This window comes from Condylura cristata, unplaced genomic scaffold (assembly GCF_000260355.1).
Source record: "Condylura cristata isolate star-nosed mole 26May11 unplaced genomic scaffold, ConCri1.0 scaffold00002, whole genome shotgun sequence".
Classification (NCBI taxonomy): domain Eukaryota; kingdom Metazoa; phylum Chordata; class Mammalia; order Eulipotyphla; family Talpidae; genus Condylura; species Condylura cristata.
This window is the reverse complement of record NW_004567103.1, coordinates 26,707,327-26,731,745: the sequence shown is the minus strand read 5'-3', so window position 1 is coordinate 26,731,745 and position 24,419 is coordinate 26,707,327. Positions and strand designations below refer to the sequence as shown.

The 24,419-nt window shown below is 35.2% G+C and overlaps 1 protein-coding gene across 1 annotated transcript in view; it reads right to left on the bottom strand.

Annotated features, from left to right (window-relative positions):
* The window catches only part of SATB2 (SATB homeobox 2), a 174,424-nt gene that overhangs the window by 67,218 nt on the left and 82,787 nt on the right, over positions 1-24,419 (bottom strand). Inside the window, exon 7 of the mRNA XM_012726133.1 lies at positions 7,422-7,894. Within this exon, the coding sequence (XP_012581587.1) occupies positions 7,422-7,894 (473 nt within the window). The remainder of the gene's footprint in view (positions 1-7,421; positions 7,895-24,419) is intronic.

Below are 24,419 nucleotides of genomic sequence, written 5' to 3'. Positions count from 1 at the left end.
ATGTTCTCAGTGCTGTGCTTTAACCTGCTGTGCCACCAGGGAGGGCCCAGGTCATTGGATTTTTAAAGAAATTAGAGAATAGTTGATCTAATAAAGATTCACTGTAAACATTTCCTTAATATACTTATAATAGGTCAGCTGACATCTTGTAAGCATTCATGGTAATATTAAGTTTTTTAAGAACTCTCATAAAAATTTAATTTTGCATTAAATTTTTCTGCTAACTGATTTCTAATTACCACACATTTTAATTTCTAAGTCCTTGTGTAGTAAGTCCACACTTTCTATTTTTTAAGTATATAAAGTGACAAGGGGCAAAGGACTGCTTAAGGTTCAGCGTTATAAACAAACTGTCAAAATGCAAAGATGTGTATAGAGTAAATAACCAAGCAATTTATTTTATGCCCACAGACCTAGTAAGTGAAAACATGCCAATGTTAAAATAAACTCAGGATATACGCAAGGGAAAATGAATACACATACACAAAAATGAAACCTGACAGAAAACTGAGCCTGTTGCTTCTTGAAATTATTAATCTTATAGACACCATCTGCATCACTGACAGAGCAATAGAGGTAGGGCAAATCAAGAAGCAAAGTTACTATGAAACACCTAATTACATAACTCACCATTCAGATTTAGTAAGGATAGCAAACTCATAGAACCTAAAATTTAGTAATTCAGTGTCTCATTCTCTCTCTCACACACACGCAAATGGGCATGCGCACACACGTGCATGCGCAAACACACACACACCTTATTTGCTCCCATCAACATTCAACATTCTTAAGTAAATCCAGCCAGTATCGCTATCAGTTCAGTAATTTAAGTATTTAGTTAAAAATAAAAACATTTTAAAGTACTACATTAAAAAAGTTCTATGCTATTTCCCTAACAACATCTTGCTTAATAAGAATTATGGGAGGACCCTGCTTGGTGGCGCAGTGAGTTAAAGCGCAGCATTAAGAAGCCAAAGGTACTTCTGCATGAGTTTGATCCCCGATGTAATGACGCAGCAGACCTCTCTTGACTCATCTGCTGCTTCCCTCAGCAGTGTACTTTGACTATCTGCTGTTCCGCTCCCCACTCTGTCTCTGGTGAATCCTCTCACAGCCCCTGCACCTCTGGCCTGTACCCCAGGCACAAATGTGCACAAATAAATAAATCTATTTTTTTAAAGATTTATTTAAATAAATCTTTTCTATTTTTTAAACATTTATTTAAATAAATCTTTTTTAAAGATTTATTTATTTGTGAAAACAGAAATGAAGTACAGGCCAGAAGTGCAGGGACAGTGAGAGGATTCACCAGAGACAGAGTGGGGAGCAGAACAGGCAGGCAGACTGATGAAGTACACTGCTGAGGGGAGCAGCGGGCGGGTCAGGAGAGGTCTGCAGCGCCATTGGATCACCTCGAGGGCGGGGATCAAACTCACGTGGAAGCAACTTTGGCTTCTTAATGCTGTGCTTTAACCTGATGCACCAAAAGGGAGGGCCAAATAAATCTTTAAAAAATATAATAATAATTATGGGCAACTTTGTTATTTTCAAAAGAAAGTAATACAGTAAGAAAGTAATACAGTAAAAATTTCTAATATAATTCTCATAATAATATTTTGCTTTAGACTTCTGATGGAACTAGGCATAAAACTGAAAGTATGTTTTATTCAAACTATGACTCCATGGCTTAATCAAATGCCAACTAGGTTAGCAATTGCACTGATCTGTAATCTGGAATAAAAAGTATACCCAAGATACAGATTCCAAAACCAATGACTTATTAAGAAAGCACTTCCAAAGGAACTTATGATATAGTGGGGGAAGTAGGAAAGGGAAGGGCCCAGCCTCAGATTGATCCTGAAGAAAAAGTTCTGGAGCAGAAATCATTCTTCAAAGTTGTCCCTTTGTCAAGGAAACTGTACTTTCATCCTCCTGTACCTATCACACACAGAATAAGCATTTCCAATTCTCTCGTGGGGTGAGCAAAGCAAAATTCTTTAGCCAAAGAGATTCTTTTCACTAAAGAGTGGACCAGAGCATCATAAACAAGACGTTATCTGCCTTAGACTGCTCTGTTACACTGAAGGTACCACATTGCTTGTGTGTGGATATTAATGATCATGCAGAAAACACCTTTTCACTTTCACCTTACTGTTCTCATTTTGGGTCCCAAACTCTTCAGAACCATGAAAAGCAAGGCTAACATTTTCTTTCAAAAGACTAGTAAAGAAGCAAGTGGTAATACTCAGCTATAGGCTTCTATATCCCAATGACAAGACAGGAAGTGATGCACTACTACACCCTACATCTAGAACTATATTAGTTTCATGTCCACCGTCGAGATGCAGTATCCTTTAATGATAGTGAATGACCTCAGCTATGTGGTTTCCCTTGCCCATAGCATGTGACTTAATTTTACTTTCTTAGTTGGGGCAGTATTAGTTTAGTTAACTTAGTCTGTATTTTCTTAGTTTACACAGTATATGTATGAATAAGTCAATAGAAAGATAGATGTAAGACAAATTAATGAACAGTAAAATGACTGAGAAAAGTTGCCTATCTTCAATGACAACAAAAATTAAGATCTCAGCATGAAGAGTAAGTAGAGCATCATTTTACCAACGAAATGCATTTTGTTTTTAAAAGACATGCTGATTAAAATAAAACTGCATTAGAAGCAAGCACTTGGAAAGATAGCCTTATTCTCTTCATTGCATCAACAAATGTTTCAGCATCAATGGATCAGATATACAAGATAATTAATAGTTTCTCTTTACAAACTGTCATTTTTCAATACAATACTTATATTATCAATAAAAGTTTTTCTTCTGGAAGTCTTAAACAAGAAATATTGGGCTGACTTTTTTTTTTTCAACTGTAACTTCACTTATCATTGTTGTGCAAGTAATTTTGTCTTATACTCATATACATACACACTCACACATCGTTATTTTTTTTTTCCTTAGTCCAATCATCAAACTCAAATTCAGGAACACAGTTTGTAGGAAAATAAAATATACCAAATTGCATTTTATCAAATTTGATAACATATGAATAATAGAGGCCATGAACTATTTCTGGTAATTATTTAATGAACTGAGAATATGCTATGTATCAGTAAGCTACATAGCATATGTACAGGTCTCAGGTATCCATCTAAAACAAATGACTCAAATTTCTGTTTACTTTAAGGAAAGAAACAGTTGAGATTCTCTTCTATCCAAAGACTAAACTGATTCATGTTAATATCTATAAAGTTAAATGTTTTGTTTATTATTACTGCAATTAATTATATGACCCATAAATGTTTTTTGATTCCACTCAAAAAAGCCTCACATTTGGAAAAGCCATGATTCATTTCATGGGGTATGGTACACCATATTTTCCACATAACAATGCTGCTGGTGAAACCCAGCTGTCCAGCCTTGCTATTAGTGACTACAGTATATACAGCAAAACAATCTGCCTGCTGACCTCCCGCTTAAGTTCAAACTATGTCATTCTGTCAATACCATCCACCTTGATTAGGCTGGGCTTTATACACAACAGGTTATGATCCCAGAGGGATGAAAAGCTTTCCCAAATTAAAAGCAGAATTTTAAAAGGAAATACTCAGACATTCCTATGCAGTTTCCATTTGATATCCTCAAGGCTGGCCCATGAACTCAAGCTCATGCTGATTGAAAGTGAATGTTTCTTTCTGGGTGTAGCCATCTTACAAATTTAATGGCAAAAGGAAAATAATAAAATGTGTTCCATGCTTCAATTAGACCTTTTATAACTTGGCACTTGAAAGATGGTAATGCCAAAGAGAAAGCATTAATCCATAAAAATAGACAAAAAGGATTGTGTGAGAGAAGACAGACCGCCAGGATCCAGGGTTCAGCACAGCATTCCTTCACACCAACATGTTCTTACTCTTTTGTCTAAGCTCACTCAGTTTTCTCTCATATTGCATGCTATTTGGATAAAATGTATATATTGTGCAATTGATTCTAAAATCCAAACTAATGCCATCATGCCTTTAATGTTCCTTGCCAAAGGAGCTGTATACATAAGAGGCAATAACACACAGGTGTGAAACAACTATTCATGCATGTGAATGACAAATGAACAAAGAAAGAAAACTGCAAAACATAGACTAAAAACTGTACCCTCCACTTTGTGTTTTGAGATTTGCTCAAAAGGATCAGAGATTTTCATAACCCAAGTCCAGATGACTGTGGACACACAAATCCTGTCTAAATACTTTCAGTTGTAAGAGAAAGGTGGTGGAGTACTGTTTGGAGCATGTGCAGACCTCTGTGAACCTCCAAACTCATTTTCAAGTGATGTAAACAGACTCTGTCAATAATAAAATGTATAAATTAGCTAATAGTCAAGGGAGCAAGATATTTCACCCCCTCTTGATCTCCTGCCATACTTAATCTGTCAGCACCAAACCTCAAACAATCCCACTGTGTTTCTTCTCTGCTCTCATGCCTGCATTTCTAGCACTGATGAAGACTATTAGAAACCACAGTGGTTGCTTCCATCCCTAGTTCATGCTGTTCAACTTCAGCTGAGGCCCCAAACTACCTCACAAATTCTATCTAAAATTGACTTTCTATCAAAGACTGTCAACTGACTTCTGGCTTCCTTTGCAGCTCTTGCTTCTGTATCCTCAACAGTTAATCACTTCTTAACTCTTCAGTTCTGGCTCCTGCCTTTACACACTCTAATAAAATTATATTCTGAAGTTTGCCAAAAATCAATCCCAACCAATCACCAAATTTCATGGCATGATATCAAGTTTCTCCCTCCCAGACTTTTTAGCTTTCCATACATGGGTAAATCTCTTTCTGGAAACTCTGTACCAGTGTCCTCTGCACTTTCATTATTACCTCCCCAATCCTCCGCCTCCACCTGCCCCCATCTTCTCTGACATTTCTTCTATCTCTTTTCCTAGTGGGAGGACTGGTGGCATAGGCCCTTTTTTGCTTGAATCATTGAACCCCAGGGTCTGCAAATAAATTTCTAATCTCCCCCCTCTATCCCTGACAATTCTAAACACCAGCTATTCTCAATGACTGCTATACAATTAATTCAAGTTTGTCAGCACTGCGAAATAAAGTAGCTCAATCCAAAATATCCACTTTAACCTCCTCCAACTATATCTTTCAATGTCCTCTTTGATTTTCTAAATAATTCCAGTTTTATTCTCAGTCACCACACTCAATCCTTGTCATTACCTTTACCACCTTCCCTATACCTGTTTAAGCAGTGGCATTTCCTGTCAGCTTTACTTCCACAATGCTTCTTTACAATGTACCCTCCATTCTACTGGCACTAAATTCATTCAGAATTTCTATACCATTCTTTAGGTCACCTATGGCAGCCTCTTAAGTCATAATCCTACCTTCCTACTACCAAAAAAGGAGAAAAACATCTTTCAAAACTCCAAATCTGAATGAGCTCATAGGAAACTCCAACATAAAACCTTCAATGAGTTCCAGTGCCTGCAAGTTCAATGTCTCTACAATATTAGCCTATATTCTTCTCCTCTTTAAGTTTTAATATCAAGTTTGACTATCAACCACAATTTCTGCATTTTTTCTAATGCAATGCTTTTCTCATATATTCCTTTGGCCCAAAATATCTTCCCCATTTGTGCCTGTGAAATTGTATTTATCCTTCCCAGGTCTAAAACTGTAGCAAGTTAATAAGTTAATATTCAAATTAGTTGTATACATATTTACTGGTTCATGATCTTTTTTATCTTTACATCTCTGCAGTACTCAGCTTCTTGCTTTGTATTTAAGTAGGGTGGCTAAATTTATATCCACTATCCTCTTAAAGACTTACTATATTCATTCTACTATAAATATTTCTTACCACAAAATCTTCATGAAGCCCACTGCAAATACTACTTCTACTCTAACATATAATTCATCTTACTACACATTTTACATTAATTATCTGGACACACTTTTTTTCACTACTATGTCAAGATTAGGCATTTTACTCTTCTGTTATTTCATGTAAGAACCAGATAACTGGTTTCAAAATGTAGTTCTAGACCAGCCGCAACAGCATCATGTAGGACCTTGTTAGAAATGTAATTTTCTGGGTCACACCCCAGACTTCTTGAACTAGAAACTCTAGGGTGAGGTTAATCAATCTGTATTTCAAAAGCCTTCCACGTGGTTCTGATGTGCATTCACATGTAAGAACTCACAAATGGCTGAAAAGGTCTTATAATAAAGCAACCCTCAAATAAGGCATACAAAAATAAATTGCTTTTCATTTAATCTTACCATTTTATCCTATTGATAAAACACTCCAAAAACATTAAAAGTATGAGTAAACTGGGGGCTTCCCTGATGGCCTAGGGGTCAAGTCCCAACACTGTCACCCGTGGGGCCCTAATTAGATCCCCAGTGAGGAGCTGCACATGTGGTGCAGCAGATGTTTCCTGTTTCACCCGCTGCTCCTCTTAGCAGTGTACTTCAGTGGACCTGCCTGTTCTGCTCCTCTCTCTGTTGAATCCTCTCATCCCCTGCACATCTGGCCTACACCCCAGTTCTCCTAAGCAATAAGTAAGTAAAAATGTTTTTTAAAAATGTGAGTAAACTATCCATTACTACTTTATCCATTACTATATTTTGAAACTAACTTACATATTTTAAATCTTTATAAGAAAATATGAAATTGGGATATAAAATGATACATTTTTAAAAGTTAAAAAAATAAGATAAATAATAGATTTGGTCTGTAAAAAACTTTATGACTAGCTCTTAAAAAATACAAGGGAGGCCCTCATGGTGGCGCAGCAGGTTAAAGCACAGCACTTAGAAGCTAAAGCCACTTCCGCATGAGTTCGATCCTTGCCCGGGAGGTGACCCACATGGCGTAGCAGACCTCTCCTGACCCACCTGCTGCTTCCCCTCAGCAGTGTACTTTGTCATTCTGCCTGTTGTGCTCCTTATTCTATCTCTGGTGAATCCTCTCACTACTCCTACACTTCTGGCCTGTATCCCATTTCTGTATGCATAAATAAATAAATCTTTAAAAAAAATACAAGGGAATGATAACCACAAAATTAAAAAAAAAAGGGGGCTACATCTGGTGAAAAGCAGGTGAAAAAGAGAAGGAAAGAGCAGAGAAGAGCGGAGCAGAGGAGAGCACCTAGGTAGATCCAAGTCGCTGGTAAAATTTCTGGTTTCTGGGTTGAAAGATGTGTATTACATTACTGAAATGAATTAATTGTACCCATGCATGGATCAATGTAATAGTGTGTTTCACAAACTATATTTAATCTAATTCTATTTGTTCTGAGATCCAAAAAAAAATTTTTTTAAGAGATAAAAAGGAAAGGTGTCATAGTTTTGCCCCTAGTATTATACTTAACCATCAGTTAGCATGTTTAATACTAATTGTACCTGTGTGCGGTTGAATGCCACTCTTGCAAAGACAGCTTGGGACACACTGGCCCTCTTCAGCTCATCTCTGACTTGCTGGTAGATATCTGGAGAGACTTCCACGGAAGAGTTGGTTGGCTCTGGTTTAACTGCTCTGGGGATGGGTGGATGATTCAGGAACTGCTGGTTGATTGCTTGAGGATGCTGGTGAGCCAGGAGCCGGCTAACGGCAATCTGTTGGTTTATCAGATGGGCCATGGCTATTTGTTGCCTGACAAGTTGTGGACTGAGCTGGGGAGAAAGAAGACCAGGGCTCATGATGGGCTGTAATGTGGGCACTTGGTTTCGGATTGGAGTACTGTGGTGGATTTGGCTATGAGGAGACTGTTCGTTGGTTTTCCCCAGGGATGCCAGCTGGTTCATATTTGGTAAATGCATTGGACGCTGGCCCAGAACACAATAGTCTGAAAGATTTTCTCGTTCCACTCTTTCCACTGTTAAGAGATAAAAATGATAATCGATCATTATTTTAATTGGCATAACTTATTCCTAATATACATAGTACGAAATTATTATCCTGTTAGTATATTAATGGCTTAAATGCTAGAAGTCCATGAGAGACAGTGAGTTATCCTTTCCTGTAAAATGTTAAAATAATATTCTCATAGAAGGTATGAAAGTAAAAGTATCTTGCTTCAATTTTCTTAAATTCTTAAAAATAAGTTATTACTGAATAGCCAAACAGAAATCACTAACCATTATAAATTCAAAATCCTTCATATTTCCAACATCTATAGATTCCCTCATTAGCTTCTATTATAATAACACCAGGTGGTTCACATCCTTTTCCTCTGTAGTTTATAATTAATAGTGTAGTTATGTTTATCAGGAAAAGACCAAGACAATATCTCCTGTCAAATTACTCGCTACCTCCTAATAAAAACCTTACATAAATACAACTATTCATCTATCTGAGATATTCATAGAAAATGTCTACCAAATAGTGATCCTTTTATCTACTCATTTGCTATTTTATATGATTATTGAAAAAATGAGTATTAATAGTATTGATATATAATAGGATAAGAAAAAAAATAATTCTTATAAAGCTAGTAACAATGCTTTAATCTGTCATTAAAGATATGCCCCTCTTCAGATTATCTACTACTTCTATTGCATTTTAGTAAAGATTTAAGGAACAATCTTGAAAGGGAAAATATTCTTGATGTTCAAACATGAGACAGTTTCCTCCCACCAAAACTGTTTTTCAGGAAAGAAGGTGTCACCTATAGTCAAATCCTTATCTAAATCTCTGTGTCACTTTATTGTATAAAAGAGTTTGGTTTGGAGAAAACAACATCCATGATGACTAGCTTTTAAATGCCTATAGTAATTCTAACAAAATTTGTCTTAGCAAAGCAAATATTCTAGCAGATTTAGTATTTATTTATGACAATTGCAAGTGTTGGATATGACTACACAAAGCCTGTTAACTTTAAAATTACATTAGTGGTTACAAGCTAAAGATCAAAATATTCACATACAGGATGAATTTTTGTAACTGTCCCCTTACTATGCAAATGTGCTTATACTTTGGCATATGGTTTTCACTGACAGACTCATATTTGGATCAAAAAAAGTACCGAGACTCATAAAAAAAAATTAGGCAGAAATGATGTACGCTAGAAAGCTGGGTAAAATAACTCAAAACATAGGATTTAATGATGACATAGATACCACTGCCAAATCACACGTGAAAAGTCTGAATGTCAATATACTATAGGAGCATGATAAAGTAATATCTCTAAATTAACATTTTAATGTTATTTTAAAAATGCATACATGAAATATATACAGAATAAAATAGAATGTATATGTGGAAAAATACATAAAAAATGTCCTGTATAGAAATTTTTGAAGTCTTGATATAGACAAATCTTTTCACTGGGAAAATAAGATAAACATTCATATCTTGGTATTACTTTGTGTTCTTGTTTTTAAAAATGTTGGATCATTGCTTAACTTTCTTAAACCCCCAAGTAAGTCAAAAGTTTACTTCAAACTTCTTTATAGGTTCAGTTTCTAACTTAATCCTTTCAAAGTAATTCACTCAGTTGTATCCACCTTGCCTTCAAAGTTTCAAGGTGAGCACATTATTTTAATCATATTCTCTAAAGGCAGACATTTTTCAGTTTATTAATTATACTTTAAGATACATAGCCTTTAAGCCAACCAAGCAAATTGGTAGGAGTCTTCGGATAAGGTAATACAGCTTCCACAGAACGGGAATTTCTATGATAATTTGCCTACTGAAAGAAGTGAAGAGACCATAGACTACTTGTCACTTTACAGACACTTGGGTAGACACCTGATTAACTTTTGTCTATTTGCTTTTCATTCAGTCAGAGTAAAGAAGTTTTCAAATATTAAATTATGTCTTAGGTACTTAAGAAAAGCAAAGTTTTACCTATTTCTTTTTTCTACTTAAATAAAAAACAAAGAACCAGCAATTTATAGCAAGCATTCTTTGGCCAGACTTACATTCCAAAATTTCAGTATTTTTTTTTCTCAGTGACTTAATTACATTCAAGTGAGGCACTTTGAGCTACAGCTAAATCACATCATTAATAAAAACCACTAACTACATTCACAGCTCTAGTCACAACTGAAGCATAACCATTAGAGTTCCATGAATTCTATGTAAGCTAGCACAGTAAGAATCAGATCAGTTCACATTCTTTTATACAGATGATAGATCTTCCTTTTCTTATGAGTTCCCAGAATCTTATAAATCCACATAACTATGATTACTGACGTATCCTTAAAGATATATAGTAACAGAATAAAGTACTACCTACCTAAAAAACCATAATGAAGGAATAACAAAAGCATACACCTACAGTCAGGTAGGTAGCAACAGCCTGAGATGACATTCACAGAGGTAGTAGGTAGAACAAAGGGTAACAGCTGCTAATTTGCCTTGACCAGTTTTTGTCTTTCCTCATATTAACATTTCTTCACATTTCTTTAAGAAAATGAAAAATCCTATTTTTCACATGCTAGCTCCTAATTTTTTAAGTGTTGGCAACTAATTCCATTTTTAAAACATAATAAATGCTAAAGAAAACATTTTTAAAAACCAGATCCTGCCCATGAAATGCCAGTCTTAACATTTTGCCTGTGAAACCAAAAACACCCCTTATGGTGTTAAAGAAAAAAAGATCTGACAATACTTGTTGAAGATGGTAAGGCATATTTTATTTGGGGCCACCGCAATAGGTACAGAGACCACTGCAAAGGGATTTTACAGTGGGATAGTGAGAATGGGCTCAACTTCGCATACCACATAGGCAACTGGGGACTGATGGCACAGGAGTACAACTAGGGTCAGTGGATGGAAAATTACTGAGGAAATGGCACTGGGGGAAAAGGGCATGCTGGTTGAACTAACCTAACAGGATTCTTTGCTGAAGACAGGCCAGGATGAGCAGACATCACCTTGGGGGATAAAGGAGGGTGAGGATCTTAATCAGATGTGGAGGGTAATCAGATATCAAGGGTGGAAGGTTCTGGTTAAACTGATTTAGCGGGTTCTTGCTGAAACTGGATTTTACAAGGAAGTGCACAGATAGGAACCTCGCTGAAGTCTGGTGAAACAAAAGAACCTTTGCCACTGTTTTGCTCTACTGCATCTGACTACCAAAAATAGTCAAGATTTTTACATCAATGAAAAAAGTATTATCATCCCAATATTCAGAATGCCTAGGAATAAAATGTTCCTAACATTCTGCACCCCCACTGACCAATGTTAGCAGCAACTGATTTCAATAACCATTGGACAGATTTTGCCAATTTGAAACCATTTCTCTGCTGCCACTTTTATAAAAACAATATCAAAATATATTTTCACCTCTTCAGGCACAACACCTGAAATACAAATGTTTAAGAAAGAAAGAAAGAAAAATCAGGAAGGCCACAATGTGCCAGATTCAATATGAAAAACTGAGATTGGGTGTTGATTTCTTTTCCTCCTACCTCCTTCTCTTCCTCTTTTTCTTTTTTTCATTCTTTTTAAAATTTTGAAACTATGTCAGAGATACTTAAAATGTGGTCCTTGAACCATCAATATCCACATCATCTGGAAGATTGCTAGAAATACAAATTCCTGGGCCCTGAATCAGCATTTTTGAGTTCTTATGTATGCTCAGATTCCAATGATTCTTAAGTATACTGAAATTTGAGAATCCATGTCTATATCATCTTTGCTTTTATGTTGTTGTCCAGAGATTATACCAGACACTTTTAATTGTATATCCTTTCTTTTTCTCTAATCCTAACACTAAGAATTCCATCTACTTGATGCAACACACTGTATTTAAGTATTTTAAAAAACTTTCTATATGAAATCTCTTCAGTTTTGTTGATGATTATATTAAATGAAAGAAATATTGACTAGGCTTGATATTGTGAAGTTGTATTCAAAGCTACATTTTTCCTTTTAACTGTGTGGCTTCTTTGAGAAAGTTGGAGATTCCCTGGATTTCAGTCTTGCCATAGGGAAAATATTATTATCTGAGAACTGTAAGAGAGGATTAGTATCTATGTGAAAAATCTTAGTTCAAGCACAACTGTAAATTTCAGAAAATATTTGTATAATTATGATTAACAGATTAGCCTTCCCATTTCAACATTTTCCCATTAGGACATTCTGACCAATATCTGCTATTCCCCAAAGGTTATCTAAAGAATTGCAATTTTCTTCTGGTTTAAGTAACTATGTCATGTTACATCATATCACTTTTGAAAATAAATCCTTAGAGTTTAAAGAATTCATTATCAGTGTAAAATCACATGCTTCAGTGTATATGCAGGAATATGTTGCTATTCAGTTTTTCCAAATGAGACTTAATAGTTCATATTCTGAATTTCACATCAGGGAGCAGAAGAATAGATGGAAAGTAAAATGACTTTAGAAATATAAATGAAATGAAAATGTAACTTTAAATAAATGAAAAAATATAAAAATATAAAAATTTTCATTTAAAAATAAATGAAAGTAAAATGTAACTTTAGAAATATTTATAGAAATACTATAAAATATAGCACTGTTCAAAAGTATGAATTAATTGATATGAGCAAACTGAAAAAAGCTTAAGGAATAAAATGTGCTTTAAATGTATAATGCTATATTTACTACCAACCAAAAGAAAGGGCCTTATGATATTTTTATAAAGCTAATGGTTAATGGCTTATTTTTATTTTCCAGAGAACAAGTAAGCAAAACAATGTCCTAAGTTAAAAGAACAAAAACAATAATTTTTCCTCTTCAGATCTGAGCTTCTCTCAGTTAGATTCCATCATCTTTTTATGTCTATTTGTTACAGTGTTATGTGAGGTAGGTCCCAGGAAAACTAAAATACTAAAAACTTATTCCAATGAGTAAGTATCCCAAAGTGTACTTTCTGAGCTCATTGTTTTGTGAAGAAAAGAATGGTGTGAAGAGCACAACATTTTGTCAATCACCCCGCATGATGGTATAGGGTAGGTGAAAAGAGTAAAGGGGATGTGTCAGGCCTGGTTTTTAACTAGCTGGGTGACTTAACTAGCTGAGGATTACCTGTAAAATAGGGGATTTAGATACTTTAAATGCAATGCTCCAGCTCATTTCCCTCATAGTATCTTAGAGGGTACTACTGCTGCTATAATTTTCAAAATATTTCCCATTCTGAGAACATTTCCTTATACTTCTTGATTCTTTGAGAAAAGTTTATGGCTTTCTTAAGACATCTCTTTGTAAAATCACTTACTGCAATAGTAATTAGAAGTAGTTCATAAAATGACAATAGGGAGATTTATGGCATTGCTCCTGCAAGTTTATCAATACTGTTTAAAAACTGGTATCTCCAGAATTGTGAACCTAATGTTTTAATGCAAACTTAACACAGTTGTTTTTATGAAATAACCCCTCAGGTTTGACCATAGTTATAATCTATAATCAAGTGGAAAGCAATGAATTGGGTAAAAGGGTTTACACTGGGAAATTTCTGAAATTTCTGGCCTATGGATTTTTCCTTAAACCATTAAGATGCTTAGATAATGTAATGAGATTAGCAGGAATGAGTGCTAATGGATTCCTTAATAAGATAAGGCTCTAGTATTCCCAGAACCTATCTTGGCAATCCCAGATAGAAGAATATAAGGTAAATGCAAAAAAAAGAAGGTAGACTCTCTCTCTGGCTTCTTAAACCTCAGAAAGTCAGAACGTACTCTGGAAATAAATAAAACTGTCTATAAGACATAGGTCTGGGTTTGGTACTTGGTAGAAAAGTTACCAAACAAATTTTGGTAACTTTGAATGGGTACCTAAATCTTCGGACATAAAGAAAACATATTCTGAGCCTTCATTCATTATTTTGGACTTCCAAACCTCCACCCATTGCTCTCTCACCCTTAGCTACAAAATTCTTGAGCCTAATTTTAAAGAAAATTATATTATTTAATACCAAAGAAATCATATAATGTGTTCAAGATGAAATAGCATCCAAAATATAGAGGAATAATTATGTTGAAAATAAATAGGGCTTCTGGCTTGAACCTCTGGAACAGAGGCTTTAAGACAAACAAACCACAAAATCAGTTAAAAAACTAGCTTTTTTCCTCTCTTTGCATAACTCAAAGAACAGTTCCTAGAGCCTGAACATTTTCACAAGGAAACTTAATGGCTTTATGTTAGAGAAAAATGTTTTATTGTAAGTTCACAAAATTTCTTATCTTTATTGCTAATATACCTCTTTTAAATTGTGAGTATTTAGGTAATGTCAAACTCACCATTTATATAGTAACTGAGGCACTGAGATAAACCCTTTCATTATAGTCATTTAATTCTCATAATAAGTGTATAACAGAAATTTCTGTGTCACTTGTATTAAAGATGCTGATGCTCACAAAAAGAAAAAAAAAAAGTTACAAAGCTTTTAAAGAAGAATCAGAATTCAAGCCCATGTCTTTAGGGTCTTAAAGCCTTTGTTCCACAGCTTATGCTAAATTAGTTTTAGGGTTTGAGCCAAGACTAATGTCTTTCTACAGATCAGTCCCAATTTCTCCTTGTATGTGTATACGCATATGGAATGTAGATATTTTAAAGACATGATACATTATGTGGATGGTGAGGTCTTACCCTAAGACCTCTATGCCCTATAAACTTTTTGCATGAGCCAGACTTGAAAAAAAAAAAAAAAAGCTGGACAATTCTAAAAAATTAGAAAATTAGTAATTCTGCACCTATTGAATTAGCTAGTGACTTAATTATGTGCCAGGAATGATGCCAGTCCTTAGAAATTTAGTACTAAAGAATATTGGTTTTAAAAAACTCCAATATACTTGCTTCAGACAATTTAATTGTTTGATACACATAGATGGGCCTGTAACATCTGCTTGTCATTTAAAATGCATTTCTTTTTGATGATAAGCACAATTCCTTTAATCCCTATTTCATCATTTATTACTAATTCATCCTAGTCATATACATTATGTTTAGTTTCATGAATCCCCACCACTGTTTTATTTTTCTTAAGCTTTGCCCCAAAATGAATCATCAGCAGAGTTCCCAACTAACATATAAGAAGCATAAATCATGTAACTAAGAACACTACAAGAACTCTTTGTAAACTAGTTGTCAAAAGTTTCCTTGAGAGGCCCTCCCTGGTGGCGCAGCGGGTTAAAGCACAGCACTAAAAAGCTAAAGTCACTTCCACATGAGTTCGATTCCCGCCTGCCCCAGAGGAGATCCACATGGCGTGGCAGACCTCTCCTGACCCGCCTGCTGCTCCCCTCAGCAGTGTACTTCGTCGATCTGCCTGTTCTGCTCCCCGCTCTGTCTCTGGTGAATCCTCTCACCCTCCACATCTCTTGCCTGTACCCCAATTCTGTATGAATAAATAAATCCTTTTAAAAAAAAGTTTCCTTGAGACAGATAACCAACGAGAAATAAAATGGGATATACACGCTTATATAATATGACAATAACCTGAAACGCTCAGGCAATCACAATAAATTCAAATATGATTGAACTATATGAAATTGGAAATGTACCACAATTTGACCTACAAAATGGCAATGACATTTGGCTCAACCTGATACTTATTTGACTCTTCTCTCTGAACTGCGCTACTATTAATGCTAAACAACCCTTCTATCCACCCAAGTCCTTCATTGTGTGTGTGTGTTTGTGTGTTTTTAAGTAAACATAACACTAATTTCCCAACAAACCAAAATAGTATCCCATCTGCCAATACTAAATCTATCCAGTCATTGAAAATACTTCTGATTTATCCTCTCCCAGTCAGTAACTGCAGGTACAAAGTCACCTTGTTGTGTAAGTCCGTTTTCTAGTAACACAAATACAGACAGGACATAACTTCAAGAGCTAAAGCTAATATGCCATATCTATCAAATATAAATCCCACACACACCATGGGCACGTGTGGAGGTGGGGAGGTTGACTATTACCAGAAGAGTTCACTAAATATAATTAAAGAAAATATTGGGAGTCTGAAAGGGCTGAAGGCCAAAAGGTGAAAAAAAAGAAAAGAAGGAAAAAAGCTAAGTCTTGTAGGACTATGAAACCTAAAGATTTTTTTTCTTTAAATTTGTTAAAGAGAATCTGTCTCTAGATTGAGAACTTGCTTGCAAAGTCTCTGCCTAGAGCAAGATATTCACAGCCAACTTGTTAACTCCTAATAAAACAAGGCTTGGAAGGAAAATGCTTCCAGCCCCCATAAGTGAAGTGTACCAGCCAGCAATCTGATAATACCATATGACTGATTTTGTTAGGTGTATTTTCCCCTTATTATCAACTTCCTTTTTCCATCATATTAAGATCCACAAAAACATATATATCTACCATAAAGCAGCTTGAATCTAGACACCTCTGTTTGGAGCAATAAAAACTCATAGGACCCATTATGTTCCATGGAAAAAGTGAGTACTATCCACCTTCCCCCTACTGCATCTGAACACTCTTGTCCTTTTTTTTTTCTCTTTTCAGACAGTGTGCTTTGTAATTTGACAACATAAACTATTATAAGAATCCCTAGAACTTTCTGTATAGGTTTAAGCTATATATACTTAATAATATCTTTCATTTTAATTTTGTCTTAAGTTATAACTTAAGAGGTAAATTTAGCATATGATAGAAAAAAGTCATATTTCAGAAACTTAAGTATTATTTAGATGTATTGTACCTATGCAAGTTGGCACTGTATGTATAGTAATACTTTAAATTCAACTTGTCAAGCAAAAGTTAATCAAGGAAACAACTCATGATTCATTCTTTTCAATCAGTCATTCACTTTGGTTTCATAGGACTTAACTGTTTAGGCCATTATTTTAAGGAAAATAATTAACAGACTAATAAATAACCTCAAAGGGATATTTTCTTAGGCTACATAAATCCCTAATTTTATGTAATAAAGATGCTGCTATCTCAGGGAAATTGACTATTGCTAAATTGTTAGCTTAAAACCTAATAAGAAAAGAGAATGATTCTAACATTACTAGTTTGCTAAGGATATTTGTAATTGGGTTAAACAGGGAAAGATTGTCTTTCTTTTTCTCTCAGCTGAGACAATAAGTATATATAACAAAAAATATTAATCACAGTAAACATATAAATAAGCATAAATATACATATAATATATAAATGTACAGATAACTATAAAAATAAGACCAATTACAATTAAATATATGTAAAAATAAAATTGTTCTAAGTGCATGCATTCAAATAAATTCATCCACATTAAGCTCAGTACTGCTAATAATTACTAAGTACCTACACTGGTCAAGGTCCCATGCCCACAGCGTTTTGAAGCGGACATAAATGGGTGAGTTCCCTAGATGCTCTTTCAAGGAAACTGTGGTCTGATAAGGAAATTATTCCAAAATCAAAATCACTCTTGAACATGGAAGTTAGAAAGGTGACAGGATGAAAGATTTGAGTTCAAAGCCTGACTTGTACTCCAGATCATTCTAGAGTTATGCTCATGCTCTTAGGGATCTAGGAGTCCTACATAAGATAACCTGTAATTCTTGCAAAGAGAAAAATGAAGACCAATCACTAGCCAGAGAAAGAGTCAGTTAAACAACAGTCTACCATAGTCAACTGCCTTGTTAGTCCTAGCATCTTACATAGCACTTTTTTTTAATTAATAAGTTTATTTATTATTTATAGTAACATCAAGGATTCTCTCCATCAGGTATCACCACTATAGGATACCTACCACTAAATCAGCCATACTCCAGCATTCAAGCACTTTACAGGTGTGATTTTCAGCTTTTAACTCATGTAAATCATCTAAGGAAAATCAAATCTATGAAGAAATCAAGAGTTTATCTGATCTTACCCACTAGTTCCCTAAAAAAGAATACTACCACAATCATACCAGACTTTAGGTAAACGGGACATATCCTGGTCTACATACCAAAAAATGACATTTCACAAATCTATCAGTTCCTCAACAGGCACCACCAAATCTATCTTTAGTTTTGAGACTTTAATTTTGGTTCTGAACAAGACAAATGGAAATCTAAAACTATGAGAAGCATAAAGAATACCATAAGGTAAATCAAAGAATGAGAGGCATTAACCACTACAAATCCTTAGCTATATCACCTTAATTCAACTTCTTATTTCTTTCTCTTTGTTTCCCAAAAATTGTTCTTCTAGAATCTATTGCAGGTTCTCCTTAACAAGCCCTCATCCCAGCCATTTTTATTTCATTGCTAGATAATCACAAGCTCCCCACCCTTATCGCATGGTTTGTGCTGCTTTGTTCATTACTATTTACTCTATCTCTAACACCTGTCTTCTTACCGCCTTTCCTCCAGTCTCTAAAGGAGAATTAACCATTTTTCTTTCCTTCAAAAGCAAAACATCTGTGCCTCCTAGTTTATAAAACTCTTGTTTAGCACTCTTTAGCCTTCATCCTCTTTCATTTGCTCCATCCTCTTTCTCTTGAATATTGGGGAGTGGTGGGAGACAGTGTGCGGTAATTACACTTAACCCTAATGCTGCAGTTAGCTATTTTTATTGTTTATCTGTTCCTCACTACTTTGGTATCTGTTATACTCATTTCCTTTCCACTTACCCTTCTTAGATGTACAACCCCCTTTATTTTAACACTACAAGGAAACATATACTTCCAATGTCATCATAGTTCCCATTCTGACAAAGTCAAACCTCCCCTATTATCTTTTCTTCCCTTTCTGCCCCCATTACTCTTCTTAGCACCCTTGATAACATTTCTCCATTTGTAACCCACCTTCCCTTGGCTTCTAAGACATTTCACTTTCTTCCTGATCCAGTCTTCTTAACCCATGGCCCTTTTCTCCTTAAAGCTTCCAATTCTCTTTTGCTCACTCTCTTCTGTAGAGAATGATCCTATGGTATCATCTGAATTATTTTATCCAAACATCTATACTCCATCCCTGTGCATTGGTGAGGGGGCTACACATCTTGAACAGTTCACTGGATATTATTCTCACCTGTTGACCAGTTTTCACTCAGTGTCAGCAATTTCCTCTCCATTTATAGTATGTCTCACTTGTGTCAAAATCAAAAATCACCTCAGCTCAAATCCTTAGATTCTACTTTGATTTCTCTTTCCAACACACATATTGCATAAGTAATGTCTATCTTTTCCACTGCTGTCACCAAAAGCCAAGACCTCAACTCCTTCATGGCCTTCACATCCATATATGAAAGCCAAAGACTTTATTTTGCTACTTCTTTGAGGCTGTACATGCCTCCATTTCTCCATTCCACCTGCCTAGTCTCCTACCACATATACATACCCTGCAGTTTTAAATTACTTCTACCTCTAGAGGTAATTTTTGAATACATTTTCCTTACATCACTCCCTTGCCAAAAAACTTTTAAGTACATCTCAAAATACCTCAGACTTCCCTAAGGTATGCTTTCTCCTTCCCAGCCTTATTTTTCATTACTAAAACACAAGTGCTCCCCACAGCCAGGTGCAACAATGGTTGTCACCATGATCAACTCCACACCCAACCTTGCTCTGTCTTTTCCTTTTCAGCAGCCAAAATGTTAGATAGCCTTTACAGTCATCTATTACATGATAAATACACTGCTATTCTAAACATACTGGACAATCATCCCCAACTTTCTAAGCACAACATGCTTTTTTGCTCCTCTATATCCATGTATGTGCAGTTGCACAATTAAAATTATTTAATTGTAACTGTAATTTTCTTATAAGGAGGTACTATGTAATGTTCACCACTTAGAATCTTGTCAGGTATATACAATAGATGTTCTTATATATTTTTGAATGAAAAATATATATTCTTTTATTATTTCATAGTGTAGATTTTTTGAAAGCATAATCTGTCTTGTACTTCTTTTAGCTAGCAAGTATATATGAGTGATAGATAAAGGACAGATAGAGGGAGGAGTGAGGAGAAACAAGGGCATTAGGAAAGGAGATCCTTTTCCCCTTCCCATCCTTTTAAACATTTTTTTAAATGGCATAATAAATATAAGCAGATCGCAAGCCACATTGTTGACAAATGACTGTTATTACTTCTTCAAGCATTTATGAGTAAACATATTCAGGCCAAAGTATCGCTACCAGTACAGATCAAGTAAGAAATTACTCACTATCTAAGATCAGAGCCCAAGACTATTCCCCAAATGCCATTCTTCCACTTGCTGGCACTACCAAGCTTTAAGCAGAGGGCCAAACAGGCTAAGGTGATCAAGGATATCAGAGACTGTCATCATGAAACAGGCTTTCCCAAATGGCAGACAACCAGTAAGATGAAAAGTGTATTCTAGGAAATATGTTTCTACTTCTATGAACCCAATGTTTGCATAAAATTCAAGGACTGGATGTTCATTAAGCAAGGCACAGTATGGGAAGAGAGCAAATTCCTTGCCAAATGTCAACTTTTAGATCCAAAGCTTATAAAGCAAATGTCGCATGACTTAGAATTAGGTAGACAAAAGTAAGTTCCTTTTACCTCATCAGAACTAAACAACAGCAGAGGCAGAAGACTGCAAGCTGATTAAAGGCGTTGTCCTGACCACTGATCCCACCATGGCTGAGCAGGGCTGCCACACAGAACCAGGTCGGGGGACATCGATTTCTATATTCAACTGCAAGGCACCACTTTGTAAATGACACAATCATTTTTGGGTACAAGAGGTGCTTTAAATGTGGTAACATTATATCATTTCAGCTATAATGATCATAATTACTTATTTCTTTTAATCACAACCCACTTAACCACTTTAGTACAGAAGACTAGTTCAAGGAGTTTAATTTTCATTCAACATCTAATCTTTGTGTTTACTGAAACCCTTCATGGACTTTGTTTACTGTCTGCTTGCTGGCCTGGACGTTTGATCTTACAAGACTAGATCAGACAGGGTCAGATAAAAAACTGATTACTAGAATAAACTAGGCTTGGGGAAGTAACACTGGTTTTTAAAATCTTCATTTCTCCCAGATTTTTAATGTTTTGCAAAATAAACTCAAATAAACAAATAAAATTAAGACAACTAGCAATCAGGGGGTTCTTGAGAAATGACTGAAAAAGGAAAGTGTTAGGGACAATTTTGCTTTTTGGCCAAAATATGGGGTTTGGTTAGGTCCATTCATTCTGGTGGGAACATTTTATGACACAAGTAATTTTAAGATATCCACTAGCATTTGTATGAACTTTTGATGACCCCCTTCACTCTTGTGACATATTAAATACTTGAAATTGACTTGACCAAAGATGACAGCTCATTCTGCTTTTGGTGCCAGATGAAAAACATCTGAGATACAAATTATTTGCTTTCAATCTATTAATAATTAATTTAAAAGCACTTAAACTATGAGGTTTTTCTTTGTTATTCTCATAAGATCCCTTCTTTTTCTTCTAAGATCCCCTGCCACAGTAGATTGCATGAAAAAGTATAATATCTGATGGTTATCACATACATAATTGCCACTTTTTTTCAAAAACTTACAGGATGAGTTTCTATCTCAATAGCATTAATACAAAAAAAGTTAGGAACTTTAAAAAACCGCTTTATTAAAATGTAGAGGACTTATGAAAGCAAAATTGATGGAGTAAATCCCATATAACCCCAAGAATTCTTGAAAATAATTTTGTAATAGCACAAAGATTTCTAAGTCCCTGTGGATCATATGTGTGTCTAATATTAAAACTCTTAACACATTAAACAACTGTCAATATTGGTCTTTTTTTTTTTTGCCTTTATACATGATGTACATTTTTTCCCTTATACTTGAAAGCTTATGAGCCCCACACTGCAAAATCTAACCCAGAAGCAACTATATCAAAAGATGAACAGCAATAAAATAATGCAGTCTAAATCAGCCTACTGCCCCATCGACCCAGTTCATTTTATTCAATATCAAAAACTCTTGGGAAGCAGGTTCTTGGTTCTGGACCTTAAAAACAGAATATACAAGCTCTGTCTTCCCATCTATCCTGAATTAACACTAATGTTAATTCAAATATGTCTATGTCAACCATGATTGTCTTTGAAATTAAAGAAAAAAGGTAAACAGATTTTGCTTTGCTGTGATCACTGGGAAAAATAAAGTTAACATACTAAGCCAAACCAACTTAGGACGTTTTAAAGAATAAGTGTAAATAGTTTAGCTATAATAACAACAAATTCAAAAAATGCACATTAAAATGTTTACTTCAAAATTTAGACAATCCCATTTGTATATAGTTTTTACATCTGTTTTTAATGATATCAAATTATTGATTGTTCATTTTTCTCATATTTACTTAAGCATTAACTATAGAATTTGAAATCTGACCTTTTTTTTTTTTTAATCCTTCCAGTAGACTTTTATTTTTGCCAGGTTTTACTCATATTTACTTTTGATCTTCCAGGGTATGTGTGTGTGTGTGTGTCTATGTATATATATACACATACATATATACATATATATTTATTTTACTGTTTGTTTATTTCTATGAGAAAAGGAAAAAAAAATGACCTAAGAGATCTATATGTGGCAATTTGTAACAGAATCACATAGCTTATGTTTAGGAAACCATGGTTTTGATTAAGAAGCAACCATTTAGTTCCCACTGTTTTATTAAAACAGACATTAGCAGATAATAGGAAACATATTTAACAATGCAGCCAGCATTTAGGTTGGAACATCAGTAGTTAGCTTGAGATTTTATTCTATACTGAGCATGAGTCTTGGTACATATAAACTGGTAACTTTGGAATGCAAACAGGGTGGAGAGAGGCAAAGAGGCACATGGAACCCTAAATTCTGGGTTCTCAAAAAGAACCCTAAACTAGAATTCTGGTTTTGCAACTACTGATTTCCAGATTTGAAATTCACTACTACTTTTTTTTTTTAAAGATTTATTTATTTGTATATATAGAACTGGGGGACAGGCCAGAGGCTCAGGGGTGGTGAGAGGCTTCACCAGAGACAGAGTGGGGAGCAGAACAGGCAGATCGACGAAGTACACTGCCGAGGGAAGCAGCGGGCTGGTCAGGAGGGATCTGCGCGCCAGGTGTATCTCCTCCGGGGCAGGCGGGAATCAAACTCATGCGAAAAAGGATTTAGCTTCTCAGTGCAGTGCTTTGACCCGAAAAAGGATTTAGCTTCTCAGTGCAGTGCTTTGACCCGCTGCGCCACCAGGGAGGGCCTCACTACTACTTTTTTTATTATGATGATTCATTTTGAAAATGGATGGACACAGACAGAAATTTTGCAAACACAATCATTCCTTTCCCACAGAGGGATGGATGCTACTAGACTGGTGTTCCCAAAGTGGCATATTCATTGTCCAGCGCTGCTATTCAATGAGGTGTGCCCACAAAGGTCCAGCATTTCCTTTTCTGTGAGGGTCCAAAGTTAATAAAGCACACTTCTCTAGGAGTTTATTTTCCTTACACCATTCTACCTGTTATGAATTCTTTGTTTTCCCTCCCACTCCCTTGGCTGATGAATCAACACTACTTGAACTGTTTTACGACAGCTTGTGTTTACTTCACACATACCTTAACCTCCCCTTTTCTCCTCCTACTAACACACACACACACACCACACTTTCCAACAGTAATGACTAGCTCCATCTCCTTGATAGCATGTGTACAGTGTCTGGCAGCTCCTTCAGGTGCAGCTCCTTGACCCTCTGATTGAAATCAAGGTCGTAATCTGCTTCTATAGCACTTAAAACATTTAACTGTGCATTTACTATCTTGGAAAAAAATAAAGCTTGAGGAATTGAATCTCTAAGGAGAAAAGTAGAAACATAAGTGCTAATGTGTGTGTGAGACATATACAAGCACAAAACACACACACATTCTGTAGTGGCAACTCTAAAAACACTAGAGTGAAGGGTTCCCAGTCTTTCTGAATCAGGAATTATGTTCCTGCCTATTAAAAAGAGATACTCTCTTTCTTTCTCTTTTAGTAAGTAAATTGGATCTAACAAATGACCTTGAAGCTATGTGATTCTTTTGAGTCAAAGAAGATATGTTCAAGCACTTCAGCAATTTTAAAAGCAAAATTTGGAGACAATGCTTAAAGAAAAGAAACCCTTATTAACCACAAAATTATGTCGTATAATGAGGAGTATTCATCTTATCCTATGTAAGAGTTAATATTAATAATATTCTAAAGCAAGTATACCAACTAGAATCTAAAAGGTCCTAAGAATTTTAGAATGCATTGAAAATTAATGGGTATTAATTCAATTTCCGGTGCATTTAATTTCTCCTGGGTAGTTTTAACATCTTGACTTGTATTATAAGTTGCATATTTAATATAACATGCAGTCATTCCTTTGTAATCAGAAATGTGCTGCCAATGAATGTAAAGCTCATTTCTTCAAAAGCTAACCTTCATCAAGTTCCCAAATACTCAACACCAAACACACATTATGCTAATACTACTTCCATAAAGGAAACCTGAAGGTGATAACGCAAATAAATTCATC